Source organism: Anser anser, assembly GCF_964211835.1.
Source record: "Anser anser genome assembly, chromosome: Z".
NCBI classification, from domain to species: domain Eukaryota; kingdom Metazoa; phylum Chordata; class Aves; order Anseriformes; family Anatidae; genus Anser; species Anser anser.
Genome location: NC_139723.1, coordinates 57049172 through 57069018, shown reverse-complemented (window position 1 = coordinate 57069018; position 19847 = coordinate 57049172). Strand labels below are relative to the sequence as shown.

The 19847-nt window shown below is 34.9% G+C and overlaps 1 protein-coding gene across 5 annotated transcripts in view; it reads left to right on the top strand.

Moving 5' to 3' along the window:
• The window catches only part of KDM4C (lysine demethylase 4C), a 286621-nt gene that overhangs the window by 240922 nt on the left and 25852 nt on the right, over positions 1-19847 (top strand). For all 5 annotated transcript variants that reach the window (XM_083816573.1, XM_083816576.1, XM_083816577.1 and 2 more), the window contains one exon: positions 15936-16121. In XM_083816573.1, the coding sequence (XP_083672699.1) occupies positions 15936-16121 (186 nt within the window). The remainder of the gene's footprint in view (positions 1-15935; positions 16122-19847) is intronic.

Sequence of the window (19847 nt, the reverse complement as noted above, 5' to 3'; positions counted from 1 at the left end):
CAGGGAGAAAATTAGGAGTGCCAAAGCCCAACTGAAGCTTGATCTGATCACTGCCATTAAAGACAATAAAAATGTATTTGTAAATACATAAAGAAGAAAGGGAGGACTAAGGAAAATCTCCATCCTTTATTGGATGTGAAAGGAAACACAGTGACAAGAAATGAGGAGAATTCTGAGGTACTTAATGCCTTTGCCTCTGTTCTTAATAGTAACACCAGTTGTTCTCTGGGTACCCAGTCCCCTGAGCTGATAGATAGGGATGGGGAGAAAAAAGGAGCTCTTGTAATCCAAGAGGAAATTTATAGTGACATGCTATACCACTTAGATTTACACAGGTCTGTAGGACCAGATGGAGTCCACCCAACAGTAGTGAAAGAGACAGTGGAAGTGCTCACCAAACCTCTTCCCATCATTTATTAGCAATCCTGGCTATTGAGGAGGGTCCCAGTTGACTGGCGGCTGGCAAATGCGATGCCCATCTACAAGAAAGGCCAGAAGGAGGACCCTTGGAGAACTATAGGCCTGTCAGTCTACCTCAGTGCTGGGGAAGGTTATGAAGCAGATCATCTTGAGTGCCATCATGTTGCACACACAGGACAGCCAGGTGTTCGGGCCCAGTCAGCCCCCACTATTGTAAATGTGCCTAAATGTTAAACTAAATATGAAGAGTTTCTTTATATTCAGTGAAAACTTACTGGCTTGTAATTCAGTGCACTTTCTTTTTCATACAGCTTGGAAAAATGAGAGGATAAACACCCCAAGAAGTATTTAAAATGAGTAGTGTTGATTACTTATGTTTTGTTTTTCCTTGTTTTTTTTTTGTTTGTTTGTTTGTTTTCCCACTAAGCCTTCTGTCTTAATTTCTATTATAAAAATGATACGCTGTTTTACTGGATGTATTTGCTACATGTTAATTTTTCCTCATGTTGAAAAATCAGCAAAAATTGATATGGGGAAATTATATCTAGTCATGGAAATGCATCATTTGTCTCCAAAATATAGCAGTGAACAGAAATAATGTCTTGCCAATACATGATGAAACACACTTACTCTAAACTCAACATTTATACAGTGTTTAAATTTAAATGGCTTTAATGAGAACACTGAAATGTATTGTCTTCTTTTCACTAACAAGAACTATGATGATTTCTTTATTACACCTTTAGCAGCTTTGTCCTTGGTCTGCTGGTAATTAATACTGCAAAATCCACACAGCACGAGAAGACTATTAGACTTAGGAACTAACTTGCATAGAAATGCATAGAAATTACCCAGACGCTGAGAAGAGACTTTATTAAATCATACTGAACATTACATTAGCAAATACAGAGAATACATTCCTCCCACACTGCCACCTGCTTTTTTAACTAAGGGCTGTTTCTTGTACCAAAAAGGTATTTCTTGTTTGCCTTTGGTTACCATAGGGTTTAAAAGTTTAAATGAAGATACTTGATTGAATATTTACAACTACCTTAGTTGCCTGGACTTTAGTCACTGAATAAACAGCTTAAATTAATTAAACTTTTATGCATGGTATTATGTCTCCTAGCATCTCTTTGGGGCTTTAGCAAGTATATTTGAAGGGAACAACAGAAATTCGGTTAGGAAAAATGCAGCTAAGGGCAGAAGAAAATGCTCAAACTTTTACATAGAGGATAGATAAAAGTACATAGGCATCTATATATATAATGTTTTGTGTTGACGAATGATAGGATCATATTGCATATTTAAAAATATGATCATGTGACATTGAAAAATGTCATGTATTCTGAATTAAAAAGTGAAGTAAGTAAAGGAAATTTTTAAGGTTAGAAGAGACCTTGGGTTAGAATTCAGGTTAGAAAAGACCTCTAAGATCATCTAGTCCACTAATTCACTTTTCATTTAATTTCTTCACTTTTCTTCTTCACTTTTTTTTTCTGAAACCCATAATCATGAGATTGTGTCTCTTACAAATTCTGGAAGTCATTAAATTGAAAGAAGAGGATGGCTAATTTTCCTCATACTGCTGCTGCTGGTTAATGGAAGAGTAATGGTCAAGAGGAATGTTCAATAAAATTAAAGATCCTGTCAAGGTTAAAAAGTATTAGGTCTGAGCTCATAGAAAAAAATCCAGGTTTAGATGACCTCAGCTAATTAAAACAGGGCATCACAGATAAAAATTAGCCATGGAACATCTCTAGAAGTGATCACATTGAGCACTATGACCTTAAATGTGTTCTTTCAGAAATATGATAAACAAAAAGAAACACATTAACAAGTCTTGGGAACTCATTTGCAAACCACTTCATAAATTTCATCAGTTTATTGAGTGAAGTGCTTGGCATTAAATGTCAGAAGATTGTTGTTACTTGTAAAATATATTATTAAAAGTTAAGCCAAAACACACATGCTTATAGGGTAGTTTGAAATTAAAAGAGACTATAATAGTTTTTAATTAATTAATTAATTATTAGTTTTTAATAGTTTTAAAAAATATTATCAAATGATAATAAACCATCAGTACAGCTAAGGTGGGCTATTAAACTGAAGAAAAATATTACAAATGTGAAAAAATCCATGTCCTTACTTTGCAGCAGCACAGTGTAGTTGAACACCGCTGTTGTAGACAAGTCACATAGATGTAAGTAGATTGTGAGGAGGCAGCCGTTCATTTTGTCCATTTTCCGTACAAGACAACAAAGCTAATCTAACTGATGCAGATTAGTCTCATGGAGCAGTTCTGACAGTCATGATTTCTGGCAGTGGAAATGCGGTGACAGCCATGGTAGTAGAGGTTTCCATGCTGTGTTAACTCTCCAGAAGTCTCAGCTGTTTTTGTGCAGTGCGCCACCATGATCCCATAACACACTCTCTACCACTCCACAAAAATCTTCAGCAAAGTAGTTTTGTTCAAACCAAATGCTTGCCTGATTGATGATAGCTAAAATCGCCACAACTTGGTTGTCATTCATTCTCAGCTCTAGATCATGCAGTGCTTTAGATCCAGTACCTCCAGGGTAAAATGACATACAGGGAAAATAGGATTATTACTGGTGCTTTAAAGAATGAATAAAAATGCATACAATTTATAAACAGTTCACTTTAGGGTAAAATAAAGTCTTCCTGAAACTTTTGAATTGTTCACGGTCTTAGCCTTTCTCTAACTTAGTGATAAATATCTCTGGGAACTTAGTGAGATCTTCCAATGTCTGTTTCAATATTTGTTAACCATGATTAAAAAAAAAAAAGAGTAAAGTAGTAAAGTGAGTGAAGCAATAAAGCAATAAATATTTTTGACTGAAGTAGTGAAAGTTGTAGAACGTATACTTTGAATCCTAAATGTAGCAAAGATTCTGTATTCAACTTCTTTTCTTTGTTCTGTTAGAAATAATTCCATAAAGAGTTAGTCCATGAACAACAACTTTAATGGGTCATTTATTAATGAGGCCTCCTCACTGTTGAAACAGCTGTTTGTAATGAGGTTAAAAATGAAAGGTGCTTCTGGAGACTGATGTCTGCCTCCTTAGTGTGGAGTGGGGATCTGACAGTTATGTCATCTACAGACTTAAATGACCTATAGGATTTCCAAAGAATCAAGCTCCCTGAATATTTACTTCCAGTGATTTTTTTTTTCTTTTCTCTGGGACACGCACACACAGCATTGTCTACTTCTGTGTGATCTCAGGTTATGAAGAGGTCTCTTAGAAGGAGACAGAATACTGTCCCAATGATGCTGAACGATGTGTACTGTGTGGGAATATATGTATTGTGTGTGTACCCACCAGCGAGAAATCACGGGGTTTGTTAGTCTTAATATAGTAAAGACCTGTGTAAACTCATCTCAGCTGATGCATGAAGAATCAACTGTACACATTATTCCCCCACCATGCCACATACCTCTCAAGAATCAGCTAAGTAATGTCACATAACGGATATGTGAGCAGGAATCGTGTATGACCCCACCTCCCTGAAGGAATGAAAAATACACTGTGTGATGCTCTCCCTTTCATAGAGTCTCAGAATGGTTAGGATTGGAAGGGACCTTAAAGATCACCCAGTTCCAACCCCCTGCCATGGGAAGGGACACCTTCCACTAGACCAGGCTGCCCAAAGCCCCATCCAGCCTGACCTTGAACACCTCCAGGGATGGTGCATCCACAGCTTCTTTGGGCAACCTGTGCCAGTGCCTCACCACCCTCTGAGAGAAGAATTTCTTCTGAATATTTAATCTAAATCTACCCTCTTTTATTTGAAAACCATTCCCCCTTGTCCTATCACTACACTCCCTGACAAAGAGTCTCTCCCCAGCTTTCCTGTAGGCCCCCTTTACCAGAAACTCACTGTAATGTTTCTCTGAAGCCTTCTCCAGACCGAACAATCCCAACTCCTTCAGCCTGTCTTCACAGGAGAGGTGCTCCAACCCCTTGATCATCTTCACGGCCCTCCTCTCTGGACTTGTTCTAATACATCCAGGTCCTTCTTGTGCCGTGGGTCCCCAGGCTGAATGCAGGACTCCAGGTGGGGTCTCACAAGAGCAGAGTAGAGGGGGAGAATCACCTCCTTCGACCTGCTGGCCACGCTGCTTTTGATGCAGCCCAGGATATAGGTGGCTTTCTGGGCTGCAAGCACGCACTGCCGGCTCATGTTGAGCTTCTCTTTAACCCTAAGGCCCTTCCCCTCAGGGCTGCTTTCAATCCATTCTCCAGCCAGCCTGTATTTGTGTCTGGGATTGTGTTGGCCCAGATGCAGGACCTTGCACTTGGCCATATATATACTTCTTCTATTCTAATAATTTATTAAGATTCTTAGACATACGAATGATATGTTCAAGTCAGTGTCAGGAGCTTCAGTCAGATTATAGTTTAATAAAAGATTTAATTGAATTCTGGACAAGTCTTTAAATATCTTTTCTATGAAAGACAGGTTTTCAAAAATTAATCGAAAAGTTGGCAGTGCTGTATTAGCAAATTGTTATTATATTGTTTTCTGGAAATATCATCTATGTCCTTTTACATGACATGTCTTTAGATTGAGAGATGTAATTCCTTCCTTCACCAGACTTCTATAATGTATTATGCCATTAAGACACAATGAAGCATCTTTTAATGGTCCATTAACACAAGAGCTGGATGCACTGTGTGGAGAGAAAGAATATCTTCCAGAAGTCTAACTAGTCAAAAAGAAGTTTTGAATACTGGTATCAAAAGTCAAACTGTATTCTAGGTGTTCTTCTTCTCCTGTGACTTTTTAAATACTGGGCTTTTGTACTTCTGTTGCTGTTACAGAATTCGGTAGGAGAATTTTAAAAACTGCCTTTGAAACTCAGTCTGTAGTTAGCAGTTTATTTCCAGTGAATGAGTCCCACATTAAAGAAAATACCTATGATGCAAAAACAGGAGAAAAGAAGTTTTCATAATCCTAATATGACAGGAATAAGGCCCATAAGCCAAAGCTTTGTAATTTAATTAAGTTTATAGTTAGGTGCTACTTTCTTGAAAAGCACAGTAAGCAGCCAAATGACAGAAAATGTCTGTGATGAAAGCGATAGGAAACCGGTCCACTTAGACCAGGCAGAAGTCCACACACTGGACAGGATAAACGGATTTTTTTTGTTTGTTTCTTTCTTTTTGTAATATATTTTATTAAACTGGGCAATGCAATGGAATACATCTTGACGTTTGGTAGGAGTCCTTGCTAAATACTAACATTAAACAGATTAATTAAATGTCCATCAAGGATGTGAAATGTTTCCCAGAGTGAAAATGAAATATGTCAAAAGATAAAGATGTGAGGGAAAGTGTAACCTCAACCCCTAATCACTGTGTCTAAAAAACTAGGCAGAGAAAGACATACTGTATAAATAAAAAAAATAAAAATTAAATACTTATATTTCCATATCAAGCAAAATTTATGTTGAATACAGAAAATAGCTGCACAAAACATAACCGTATTTATCCAGAGGTGGTAGTTTGCTCCTCATCCTTTTGGTGAAGATCAACTGTTAATTAGAGCCAATACTGTAGAATCAGCAATCAGACCTTTGTAATACTTGCTCATTATTCCTATGTAAAAGCTATCTATTCCAGCCCATGTTCTTGTGTAAATTTCTGTACATGCCATAATTTGTGTAAAGTTTCCAGTGTGACCTTCTGTTGCAAATTTGACCTGTACATTTTAGGTCCATGTGATATTTGGACAGTACTAAATGGTCTTTGTAAACATAGCTATAGAGTGATCTAAATTCAAAGAAGGTTATTTTGAAAGTGGAGGAAACCTCTTCCTATTTCAGTTTGTCAAAATCATATTCTTAGGAGCTAAGAGAAATTCAAGAACAAAATGAATCTTCTGACTTGTATTACATTAATCTGTCCTCAGTAGTACATCAATCTGTCCTCAGGCCATTTCCCTTGTTTTGTCTTGGGCTACAATAACATCCATAGCAAATAGGACATTCTGCATTAATGGGATATATGATCTGTTGTGTTCTTCATCTTGGATGGGTATGGCATAATTTCTTAGATGCGTGATCAAAATTGTGCTTCAGATGTGAAAAATACCTATAATCTGAGTACCTACAATCTGCATTCGTTTAATGCAGTAAAAAAAAAAAAAAGTATATCTTCTGAAAACCGTGAAGATAAAAACAGTCAAAAACATTTGTTAGTTTAGCTAACATTAACCTTTTTCTTAAGAGCTTACATGAAAAAGGGGTGCGAAATTTAGCTTAACTGATTCAGTTTATATTCAAAGCTGTGATATGTTCTGCCTTTCCCCATCCCTTTCCCTTTTCCTCCATTATCTTCTTTCCCCTCTGTTCCTTCCTGCCTTTTTCTACTTCTCCTTTCTCTCTTTTCTTTCCTTTCCACACTTTTTGTTTTTAACGTGCCTTCCCCTCCCACCTTTTCCCCCTTTCCTTTCTCTATTTCTCTGCTTTTTTTCTGTAAACATGAAAAATTCTCATTCTCTTCCCACATCTCAGAAAGATAAATGAACTAATTTAAAATATTTTCCATGCCTCATCTGTCCACTCCACAAGCTGTCAATGAACTTGGATTGGGAGCTTTCATGCCAATAGTCCACATCGAGGAGTTGTATTATTTTGAAATAAGAATGTTGTTTCCATGGCAAACTTGGGATTCTTTTTAACTGTGCTGACATCCACATACTTTTGGGTTTATGCAAGAAAGATGATAGTTGATGAGCTTTTTTTGAAGCAGAAGGTCATTTGACTACCTGACCAAGATAAAAACATCATCTTTGTCTTTTATTGTTTTTCTCTCTTGTAGAAAAGCAACAGGAGGAAATAAAACATGGGGAAAAAACAATGTGTTTTAAACATGCTCTAATTTCAATTTTTGCTTATGTATTTTTGCCAAGAACCGTACCAACCATTAAGTATATTAATGGTTAATATGTTTAATTTTAAGAGAGTAATTGTTTGGCAGATTTTTGTAATGACTAAAAACTGTAAGATGCTGCTTACCATGTTCTGCATTATGGTCAGATTATTCTAAATATTTACTCAGTGATGTTAATACATGAATTAGAAGAGAGGGAAATGTTTAGAAAGAATTTACTGTTTCTGAGGTACTACAAGCTGATTCATTTTATATTGTGGAATTTTGTAAACTTCTTATACTTAATACACTTTAGTATGTCTTTAAAGAATGTCATAACTTTTCTGCACTGCCTTATCACTTCTGGCTGTTCGAATGACACTATTTTCTGGTGAGGTATAGTGTTAACATCAGTTTTGCTGAGAAATAGATTTTGGCTTTTGGCTGAAGGCTTCACGAATAATCTTTTATTTGTAATCTAAGAAGTCCCCCAAGACCTTCAGAACTGAAAAAAAAAATATATTTCTGTGAGTTGATGCTGAACGTGTTTAAATTCTGTGTGCCCTGACCTCTTCCTGAAATTAAAAAACAAAAACACAATAGCTCCAAAGACCCAAGTTCCTCCACCCTGGAATAATCCTTTTTCCCCAGCTTTGTCTTACTCAGTGTTTGTATGTTACTGTTAATACCTGGACAAAGCATGGCTCACTTGCTCAAGTTACTGTAGGGGTGCCAGGTGGTTCCTAGCCAGTGGCATAACCTCACTTAACTGCCTTACTTATCCCTCTTGTCTAATAGTGTATTCTGTCCACAACAGTTTCTCTTCAACAGAAAATAACTTGACAAGCAGCTGTGTCCTCATTCAGTGTGCTTCACAAGCACAATATTTTCCTTCCCAGAGGCACAGTGCATTCACCTACATAATTGGCCATGACCCCTTCTTGCCCAGAGTACTTATTGTGAAGTCCATTCTCGTTTTCTAATCTTTTAAGACACAAAGCAGCACGTTACTGTCATGCTAGTAGGTAGATTAAATTTTGATATGTGTACTTGTATTGTCATCAGAGGTTTCTGTTTGAGCTTGACAAGATTTTTGTTTCTGAACATTTGAGCATACGTCTTAAATGCTGTAGGATTGTCTCTTTAGTGTATTTTGTCGTGTCTGGGGGAGGGGAGAGAATATCTTTTTGTTTATTGGTATTGTCTTACAGACAAGCTATTCTCAGAAGGTTGGAGAGTTTATTATATAAGAGATGGCAATACCTTTATTTTGATAACAACTTTCTTTTCATTTTTTCATTTCAGTAAATTGCTTGCAGGATATTGCTAAGAATATAATCCTTTCAATGCCACATCTCAGTGTTCTAATTTTATCTGCTCTCTTATTAAAATGTTAAATTCTTTGTGTGTGCCTGTATGTATTCGTATGAAATATTATAAAACAAGCCATGCAGAAACAGTGATCTTCTCTGCGCTGAGTATAAATAATGATACTGCTTTTCAGAGCTGTGCTTTGCATTAAATGACATCTCACGAAGAGGTGGAGCCTGAAATAGCTGTGCAATCTCTTAGAGTAATTTACTCATTGTTTACGTTCTGAGGTAGCAAGTTCTGTATGCCTTCTATAACTCTTTACTTTGTGTAGTTATGCTCTGTCTCTTTTGAAACCTATTTAACACAGAATCTGTCACTAGAATTTATCTTAACTCTAATGATCCTGCATGAGGTAAGATGGAATTGGCTTTGCAGAAGAAGACCTGGGGATCATGGTGGACAAAGAGTTGAACAAAAACACTGTTGCAGCAAAGAAGGCCAAATGCATCCTGGGCTTCATTTGTAAGACAGGCCAGCAGGCCCAGGTGACTGGTCTGCTTTTCACTCTTATTTGGTGCTTGTAAAATGCACCTTGTAAGATGCATCTAGTCTCCCTATTACAGGAATGATATTGCATAATGGAGCAAGCCCAATGAAAGACCACTGAGATAGCAAGGGCTGTAGCACAGGAGAGGTTTGTGGAGAGGCTGAAGAAATGGTCTGTTCAGCATGAGGAGATAAGAAACCTTCTTGCAGAGATCTTACTGCTGAAGTAGAATACTGGAAATAAATACAAAGCTTACTTCCCTAGATATGGCCTAGTCATAGGTGGTGGGCAGTGCTGTGCAGACAACAGTTGGAGCTCTAACAAGGTCTTTTATTTCTTCCTTTTTGCCTCATAAGACTCACCTTTAACCTGTTAAGGGGATTACTTAGGGTGTCGCAGGAACATAAACCTTATCAGGTACTTCTTAAAGCAGAAACTTCTTCACAAAGTGTTTTGTTTTCTTTGATTGCTTTTCTTTATCTTTTAACTTGCAGTGCAAGGAATTTTCCATTACAATCAAACAGTGTACTTTTTTTTTTTTTTAATTCTACACTGTATGCTTGTCTTTCCTATTACTACAAAGTATGATGCTATTGGTACTTTAGCAATTTCATCAAAACAGTAGATTTATACTGTATTCATACTTCTGTCAAAACGTGATATTTTATCAGCTCTTAAAACTTTATATTAAAGCAATATGTATATTTGGCGTAATGTCAAGATCTTTTCATGTTTCAATCAAAATTAAGTAAGGTAATTTCAAAGCCATGACTTGCAAGTTCACTTATTCAGAGTGGACCTAAAACCTACATTATTTCAAAGGTATTAGAAAATAATTGTTTCTTACTGATGCTGATGCATGAGTGTGATGTTTACTTCTCTGCTGGAAAGTATGATTAACAGAATGTCACCTATATTTAGATAATGTCTATTATCCTTAATTTGCTGTGCCTTCATGCTATGGGAAGACTTGCTGAGTAGTAGGAAATTGCAAATCACTTTCTTCAATCGTTGTTTGTGGGTTTTTTTTCCCCCATAAGGTACTGGTTGTTAAGTTTGAAATACCAGAGGGATGCAAAATAGTCTCTTGATACTTTATCTAGCAATGTTCTTGGTTAATTGTAATGTAATTGTCTAAAACTGTTGAACGAGGAAGTGGAATAGATGATGATCTAAGGAACTCTTTTTGATTCTAAGCTTTGTCAGTTTCGTAGCTGAAGTATTCAGCATGGTTTAGATTAATCAGGAATAAAGGGAAACATAAAAAGAAAAAAGTAATGAGCTTGTTTCCATAGAAACACACGATCTGCCCAAATTAAGTGCTGACTTTGTATTCTGAAAGATGGTTGTGCAGAAAACATGTGCTCACTGATCTGCAGATAATGTGTCAAATGTCTTCATACTATGTATCTTCTTATTGCATTGTGCCTCGTTAACAAATCTTGATGCTAGTACCTCCTAGCCAACCCTTGCAGTTAAGACTAGACTGGAGTCTTTGCTTGGCTCCAACCCATATTATGCTTTTGGACTGGAGAAAGAAAAAATTGGTTTCTCAGTGCATTTTACACTGTGTATCTCAAGTTGCAACAGTTGACAAGCTGGTGATACAATACTTCTCTCAGTATTCTCGGTGAAATCTCGGTGAAATCTGTTAAAACCTGTGGGTACTTTACTTTGGTTACAGTAGGAACAACATTTCAAATGTTGAATGTGATCATGCACAACAGCAATGTTGCTTGGATGGTGATATAAATTCTGAAGCAAAGCAGATTCATTACAAAATGCTAAAGAAGATCTCACAGAAAGAAAAAAAAAATCACCTATGATTTTTCACCAAGTTCTTAAACTTTACAGTGGTGTTTCTTTCTTAGTCTTTGTTTCCAATAATACCTAAAAGGCCAAAATTGCCAGCTATATGAGAGAATGAGACTATGCAATTCAGTTACTGACTAGTGGTTAATAACCACCTGCAGCAGTAGAAAAGAATATCTTATGGGTTGATTTTTAATAATATTAAGAAATTTAATTTTAATAATTTCAGAGGCTCTCTCAAAATTGCTTCTCTTCGTAGAGTTTAATGCTTTACTACTGTGAGCTTTTTCATATAAATCATTCTTCCTGCCAAGGTATAGAAATACTTTTGGGAGAAATCAATACTCCAGATTGTTTTCTAAAATCTAGCCCTGACTTTCTGCTGCAACCATCAGCTTGTACTTGCATTCATAAATCCTTGCTTCAGAAAGCAGTTTTACAGTATTTAATGCATGTTCCTATTAGGGACTGGAATTTGATTTTGTAAATATTACTCTATTTGAGGGAAGCAGTGTCAAATTATTTATATAAAAATGCATAAAAATTATTATGAAAGCTATCAGTGGTCTGTCTTTTGCAAAATGCTGCCATTCAGTTTTCTCGGAGTTCTTTAAAATCCATGCTTTTTATATAATTGCGACTTATTAATATTAAAGAGCTATTCCATGATTATGAAATCCATTTGTGACAGAATATTTTTTCATTTTGGGGGTAAAATAGGTCATTTCACCATCTAGAAAATTTCAGTGCATTGTTCTGTCCTATATTCTTAATCTCCAGTTATATAAACAATTTTATTTATTCCCCAATTCATTTTACATCTGGATCTCTGATTCAGATTGATTCTGAGCCTCTTCCCCCAATGTCTCTTCATCTTTGCAACTGGTGATTCCCATTCTTCTCTCAGAATTTTGATATCTTCTCCCTTTGCCACTTTATTATTATTATCTTTTCTTTATTTCATTTTTCTTTTTTATATTTTTAAAGAGAACAAAACAAATTATTTGTTTTTGTCATGAATGACCATATATATATATGTAAGAATATACATATATATATATGCATATATATATATATATATAATATATATATATGTAAAAATGGGAGAAGGTGGTAAAATCCATTTGAATTCATATTCAGTAAAGTCCCAAACGAGAGTATAAGACATACATTCCTAGTTAGAAGTTATGGAGGGAAAGACTTGCTGATATGGGTCAGACATAGCACAGTTCAATTTACTACTAACAGCTAAAATATGCAGTTTGATATGTAGCTCAGCTAAGGTTCCTAAAATCTATGCAAAGCAGATTTTTATAGTTTAGTTTTAATTAATCAAATATGTTAGATTAGCTGTTTGACTTGAAGGAGCTTTTTCTTGTATATCTGAATGGGAAAATGTCTGATACAGTTGTAGAAGTTGTGAATTTACTTCATAAATGTTGTATAAATGCCTTTTATCTGTACATATGTATACTTTTTGAAATTCATGTCTAGGATTGAGACTCATTGTAAAGCTAACATATATCTGCATCATAACATTCAGTGTTGTACAAAGGACAGAGCATCTTAGAAGTAATAAGAAATGTTTCATTATTTATCAAACTTAGTTATTTTTGTACTTCCTGAAAGAGGACTGTTATTCAGAATTTTTCTGGTATTTCATAAATGTAAGAAGAAATAGGATTTGTTGTTGTTGTTGTTCTGGATGTACAGTAACTTCCCTGTTCATATCTGTGATCCTAATCTTTTTGATACCTGAGGGAAAAATAAGAGCATACCACAGAAGACGAATATGTGTTTGGAGTTAACTGATGTAACAACTACCTTCCATGTATTTGGCATTGAGATGGATTAATTTCATTGTTGAAACACAGAAAGCATTTTCACTTATTGTGTGGCTTGAAGTCTGCATTCATGTAATTACTTATGCCAAGCAGTATTCCTTTTATATAAAAAGTTAATCGAAGTACTGTAGTTTTACACCAGCATGACAGAAAACAGAATAAAGCCAATGGTAATTTAACAGTTTATTGTATTTTCCTTTTTTTTTTTTTTTTTCTTCAGTATTTTCAAATTGTAACTCTGAAAAGTAATGTGGGAAATAATTTTTCCTACAATATTATGTCAGTTTGTCTGATGATTTCTTGTTAAGTTAACCTGGGCTGGAGAGCAGAAAACTTGGACTCTGTTATTGAGAGGGATGAAGTTTTGTTCCAATTTCTGTGGATTTGGCCATTTCATTAAATCTGGTAGCTCTTCAGTTTTACCAGCTGCACTTCCAGCTTGCCTTAAGCAGTTTTCTCTGACTGTCCTCTTCCTTTTATTTTCCTCAGCTTCTGCACTTCTCATAGATATCAAATCGTAAAATATTAAACTGCAAGAACAATTGTACATATATGTATGTATTTGTAATTCCATCTTTTTCTGAAGCATTACCCTTGTAATGTAATATTTTAATTTCTGTACCTCTGAACTTTTCATGATACTGTAGTAGTACACAGAACAAACATAGAAGCTTGTTGTAACATTAGTATACTTGCTGCCTTGCACACATGCAGCCAGTAATTTAAGGAGACCGTCATTTCCAGCTGTAACATACTTCCCTAAGTTACTGATAGTTTACCTACACTTTCCTGTTTTATTTACCTTTTCCCCGTTCTCTGAATTCTGTTTGAACTGCAATTTTTTTTTGAGTTTTTCAATCAGAATGTGTAGCCATTTCTGTGGACAACACTAAGTAAAATTTAGAATTTTTAGTGCTCGTGTGTGTTTCATACTCAGTCTTTTCTTCTTATTTTGGTCAAGCTAACTTGTGAATGTGTGTGAAAACTCATTCAAACTGAGCCATATATTTGCATGATCTCAGTGTCTAGACATTAAATATAATAGATTGTGGTTCTGTTTCATTTCTGGAATTCCCAATTAACTGTGTACTGAATATGTATTTACAAAAATATCCCTAATATCCATCAAGAAACAGTTACTTTATTTATCTGAATATGGTTTCATGCATGTGAATACAAACACACAATGTGATTGATACCAGCATTATCAGATAAGCCTCTGGAACATTTATTGGGTGAAATCATCTTTACCTCATACTAGTCTTTCAGGCATAATGCTGCTACAGCAGACTGAGCTAGGTTCTGGCCCCTTTCGTGAATGAAGGCAAAAAATATAACTAAGTTCCAGATGTCAGATGCTACTTTTATCATAGAATCTTGTAATCATGGAATCATTTAGGTTGGAAAAGAACTCCAAGATCATCAAGTCCAAACTTTAACCTAACACTGCCAAGTCCACCATTAAGCCATGTCACTGAGCTCTACATCTACATGTTTGTGCAAAGCCATTCAGTCTGTTGGCATTCAGGGGTTGGATACAAAGGCAGAATTTGAAGAGCTTTTTTCTGTTCAAAGTGATGCGTGAACTAGAACCCTGAATGACTGATGAACTTGGCAGGGCTAGCACTTGAAGAAATCATTATATCACTCACAAACTGATTGCCAGAAGCCATTGAAATATATAAGTTCTGACTTCTACAATAAAATTTCTGCAGATTTCCTTCAGAATATAGAAATTGATAATCAATAAAACAAAATTTCTGGTAGCCTGGAAAGAAGAATTTGATGTGAGTTAATGTGAAATACATTGAATTATTAATTATACAGTAAGAAATAAATCAAAATTATTCTTACTCCTGTTCCCAGAGCAGGCAGACAAAATCAGTGACTAAAAAAATTAGAACAAATGGAAGGAATCTCTGCTCCCACAGCATGTATTTAACTTACTGAATTCACTGTTTCTGTATCAAGTAAAATCCTATGGCTATACTCTATAATAGATGAGATAATTTTATGATCTTCAATAACAATTGCTAACATTGTTTTGTAGTCTGTGGTGAGAATTATCAAAAATTAAGTCCTGTATGTGATACAACACAGTTTTTTCTTTTTGTTTTTTTTTTTTAATAGTATGGTGGGCTTATTTCCAAGACCTAGTTTATGGCTCTGCTTAGGGCTCTTCATTTGTTTCATATAAGCCCTGTACTTACAAAAGCCTTGAAGCAGAGCCATTAAGAAATCTGAATCACAGGAACACGGAATAGTTACTGTATTTTGATGTAGTCTCCATTTTGGGAGAAGGAATAAATGTGGAATATCTTGGCACTGGTAAGGCTTTTGACATAATGTTTTTATAAGTGAAGTGGAGAAATATGGCCTACTCTATTACCTTTATATGAAATACACAATCAATAAAAAACAGACTGGAAAACGTGAAAATGGATGTAGGAACAGCCTTCATCTGTGGAAATATGCAAAGGCATGAGATAAAACATTCCTAACTTTGAGGAGAAGTAACCACTGTAACAGGTTATCTGAAGATGTTGCGGAAACCTTTGCATGAATATGTTGGATTACCCATCTCCCATAGTCTGTGTAGGTATAGACTTGGTCCAACTTCAAAGTAGGGGGCTGGGTTAAATGATGTCTGGAAGTCATATCTAGCCCTGCATTTTTGTGGGAATACTCTATTTCTGAGTCTTGCTGTTACTTTGTGCAGACTTATATATAGGTTTTTAAATTTACCTACTGTAGGAGGAGCAGGTTAATTTTCAGATTAGTGTATGGAATTTGAAATTAAGCTTCTATATAGCTATCTATATATCAGTTTTCTTAGCTTAGCATCAAAACAGGTTGTCCTTACATTTACATAAAAAGAAACAAATAAAAATGCTGTCTATTAATTGCCATATTACAAAATTACCTTGCAGTTCATAAATGTTTATTCTTTTGTGACACGTGGTATGAGGTATAAAATGTGAACAGTGAAGCACAAATAACTTTTCAGTCCTGGAGATACATGCAGATGTCAGTGGAATTGTGGTAGTATGGTAAAAAATGTTTTTTTTTTTTTTTTTTTTTTCTTTTTTTCTTCTACAGAAATGTATTTTCTGCAGACAGAGAGTTAAGAAAATCTCTGGTGCCTGCATTCAGTGTTCATATGGACGCTGTCCAGCCTCCTTCCATGTAACCTGTGCCCATGCTGCAGGAGTGCTGATGGAACCTGATGACTGGCCGTATGTTGTCTACATTACGTGTTTCAGGCACAAGATCAACCAAAATGTGGTAAGGAATTTGTTTAATGATTTGTTAGCAAACAGAATTACAGAATTAAAATATGTTTCTGGAGAAAATGGAAGAAAGGGTCCACACCATGAATAATATCTCTATCTATCATATTTCCATACATAACAAACTATTACATCTTGAAGTTTTTTTCTTATGCTGTTACCTGGGGGAAATATGACTTGATATGCCTAATGTATTTTTGCATTAGAGTTATTCTTGAATGTTTTGTTTTGACAGCAGAACAAGTCTCTGAGTTCTCTGTTTTGTTAACTTGAAATGTATAACAAATACCCAGATCACAGTATCTTTCAAATACTCACAGATACTGGGAGATAAAGGACGTGGTGTATATGTAAGTTCTTTGTACCACAGCCAAACAATGTTTTATGAATAACCAATTACAATCATTCTGTCGTCTGGCAAAGCAACACTGTTATGTCAGAAATAATCATATTATTACTATTCCTTTTTTTTTCTAGCCTATGCTGAGGAAACCTTTAATTTTAGATGAGACACATGAAGAATTTGTTTTAACTATCTTGTAGATTTTAATATCTTTTATCCCAACAATTTGTTACTGTCTCAGTTAAGGGAGAACTCTTGCCATTTTTCTTGGGCTTTTCAAAGTGTATTTCGCTTCCTAGCAAACTAGAAGAACTTCATGCAGTCTTATTAAGGAAATAACTTGATAAGTTAGTCAAGTCAAGAATTCTCAAGTTGCAAACTGTTTATTTGAATGTGTATTTTATCTCCTTTGTCCATTAAAAGTGAAAGAAACACAGGTAATATCTATATTATGTATGCCTTTCTTTCAAGAGTCTGTCAGTGAATCCTTGGTCTTAATGACAAGACTACTGCAGAGTAAGATTTTCTATCTATTGTGATAAAATATAATACCTCACAACTAGAGCAATCAGCCAGTCCTGAAATTCAGTCTGCTGGTAGTTAATAAAAAGGCAAAAAAATTTTGTGTCCCTTCTCCAGAAATGTTATGCATTTTAATGATTTTTGCTTTCCAAAAAAAGTAAACGTGTGACACCAGTACACTTTGCATGGTTGTTATTCATATATTGTTGTTGTTCATGTATTTTTTATGAAAATGAGTTTGGTTTGAGTCCATAGACTCAAAACTAAGCATGTCTCTTCTATCTGTTGACGATACAGCTTCAGAAATAATAAATAAGTTTGCTAGCAGAAAAGTTGTTTTATGCAGAATGGTTTTAAATATTCCTGCTGCACTCTATTATTTTGTTTGTGTGAACTGTAGTGTAGTATGCAAGTAAGGCTCTGTGATTAGCTACCTACAGACAGTAGGTCATGGTTTTTTTTTGATTTTTCCTCTTTGACCGTGTTCATTTCTGGGCATGAAATATAACACTCACATCTTTTTCTCATCAAATTGCCAGAACTACAATTGAGAGTGGGTGCACCAGATGGATTTGTTTTGATTAAAACTACCTTATTCACAAGAAAATGAGAAAAAGAAGTTATATACAACAATACTAATGGGAAAAAAAACACCTAAGAATCCATAATGATTAGCAAAAACAGCACTTACGGTCAGAGAAAGTCAGCTGGAAGCAAACGTACCTGTGGGTGATATTTTATTTCAAAAGTGTGATCAGAGGTATCTAGGCAGGCCCAGTTACTTGCATTTAGAAAGTCTTTAGAAAGGGCAGTTGGGGTAGGAATTACAAAAAATCAACTGTTATATGTTTTTGAGCTGCTTTAAATGATTTTATGGTATTACTGGCCAGTTTATACCTTTGTAGTATACAGTGAATGAAGGGATTCTGTCAAGTGGAAACTGGAGATCCTTTTTCCATTGAATTATGAGAATGCAGTGTTCATTGCTTGACATTGTCTGCTAACTACTGCCAGCCTCTTAATATTTTCAAAAGTCTAAAAACATGACATAGGAAGAAAATATTATTAAAAAATCATGAATTAGCATATTTTTTGAAACATCATGCATCATTTTGATGCCCAAATTGCAGTTCAGATGAACAAACTTAAAATGTGAAATTAGAGTTATCTTTCTTTATCAAACAAATCTTTTTTATATTTAGAAAGAAATTTTAAAGATCTTCCATTAAAAACTTTAGTCAGATGACATTTCTAGATATTTAGATATTCATTAGATGCCTATTTCAGGGTAGCTATTTATTATGATTTTATATACATATAGTTTATGTATATTATTTAACAAGATTTTTGTGCCCTGACATACAGAACATGCAGGAGAAAGTCATTTTCCCTCTTACCTTTTTGAAGTTCACATGCAGAAGGAGAGCTTAACCTTTTTTCCATTGTATCTGGTTGTTTTCTGCTGTATTTCTGCTGCTATCTTAGTTCATCCTTAGCTTAGGTACTGCTAAAAAAAATCATGCTATTTAAACTACAGCTTTCTCAATAATCTGGTGACTACCACAGCTGTTTCTTTAATCCGATAGACTCCATTACATAACAGCTGTCCTTTCTGATCAAAAATGACATTCTTAACATCAATAAATTCTTAGGATTTTCTGACAGGAAATGTTCTCTGGGACATGCAATCAATTGTAGAGTGTGCTTGTCAATATTTTTTCTGGAAAATAAATCAAGAATCCTACCAAGACAACATACTAAAAATAATCTTCTCCTTGAACTAGGGTGCATTTCTGTTTCACCCTTATTTGGTCTAATGATCTATGGCATTTCTTCTCTGCAAATTTTATCATTAAATGACTGTATTGTCTCTTAAAATATTATGTTATGCTTATTCACCTTCTCAGAAGAGTTCCATTTTCAGACTTCAGAAACATTTAAACCTTGTAATAGGGGTATTTCTCCTTGGACTTTTGTAGTATAATCTCAAACTTCTGCTTTCTGTTATCTCATGAGAGTAATTCAGTTAATACTCTCCAGTTCTGTTTGTTTTTGTTGTTGTTTTGTTTTGTTTTTCAAATAAGTGAATAGACTAAAGTCAAAAATTATCTGGTAAAGTCTTATTAGGATAAGAAGCTCTTGATTTTATTTTTCCTGGTGAAGAAGGTTGCTTTTGAAGTGGGAAGTTCATGGGTATACATTAGTTGGGAGTTGATGTGTAACAGCTGTCAGCATCATGTGAGCTTCTGAGCATTTGCTGACTTAGAAAATTATATTCTTTTTTCTTTTTTTTTTTCATAGAAACTGTTAAGCAGTTATTGATGTAGAATTTTTGCATAGTTTAACAACCCTGCTACACTTATCATTGACATAACTAGCAGTATGGAATGCAAAGTGAAAAAAAAAATATTGCTACTAATATACTAGATAAGTAAGTGATGAAGAATGAATCAATGCTGTCTGAAGTCTTAAAGCAAATGTTCAGCACAGCCTTAGTTAAGAACTTACTCAGATAGACTGCTGTAGACAGCTCTGACAAGAACCAGGTATGCATTAAATTGTCATCCCAGACAGCAAAATACAAATTATGAAAAACCATATCAAAATACAATACTTGAAAACCCCACCATTTAAAACAGTACAAGACCATCGTCTAAGTTCACCATGTTCTCTCTTCAAACACTACAAAAAAAATTACATATATTGTTAATTGCTTAAGGGTTCTTGCTCCACTGTCAAATGGTTTGAAGGCATCAAATGCAAAAATACTTTTGAGTGCTGTAATTTCTTATTCTTGAGATGCTGTTTTTTTTCTCATAAAATGCAAAAACTTCCAGTGTAAAACAAATTCGTGTG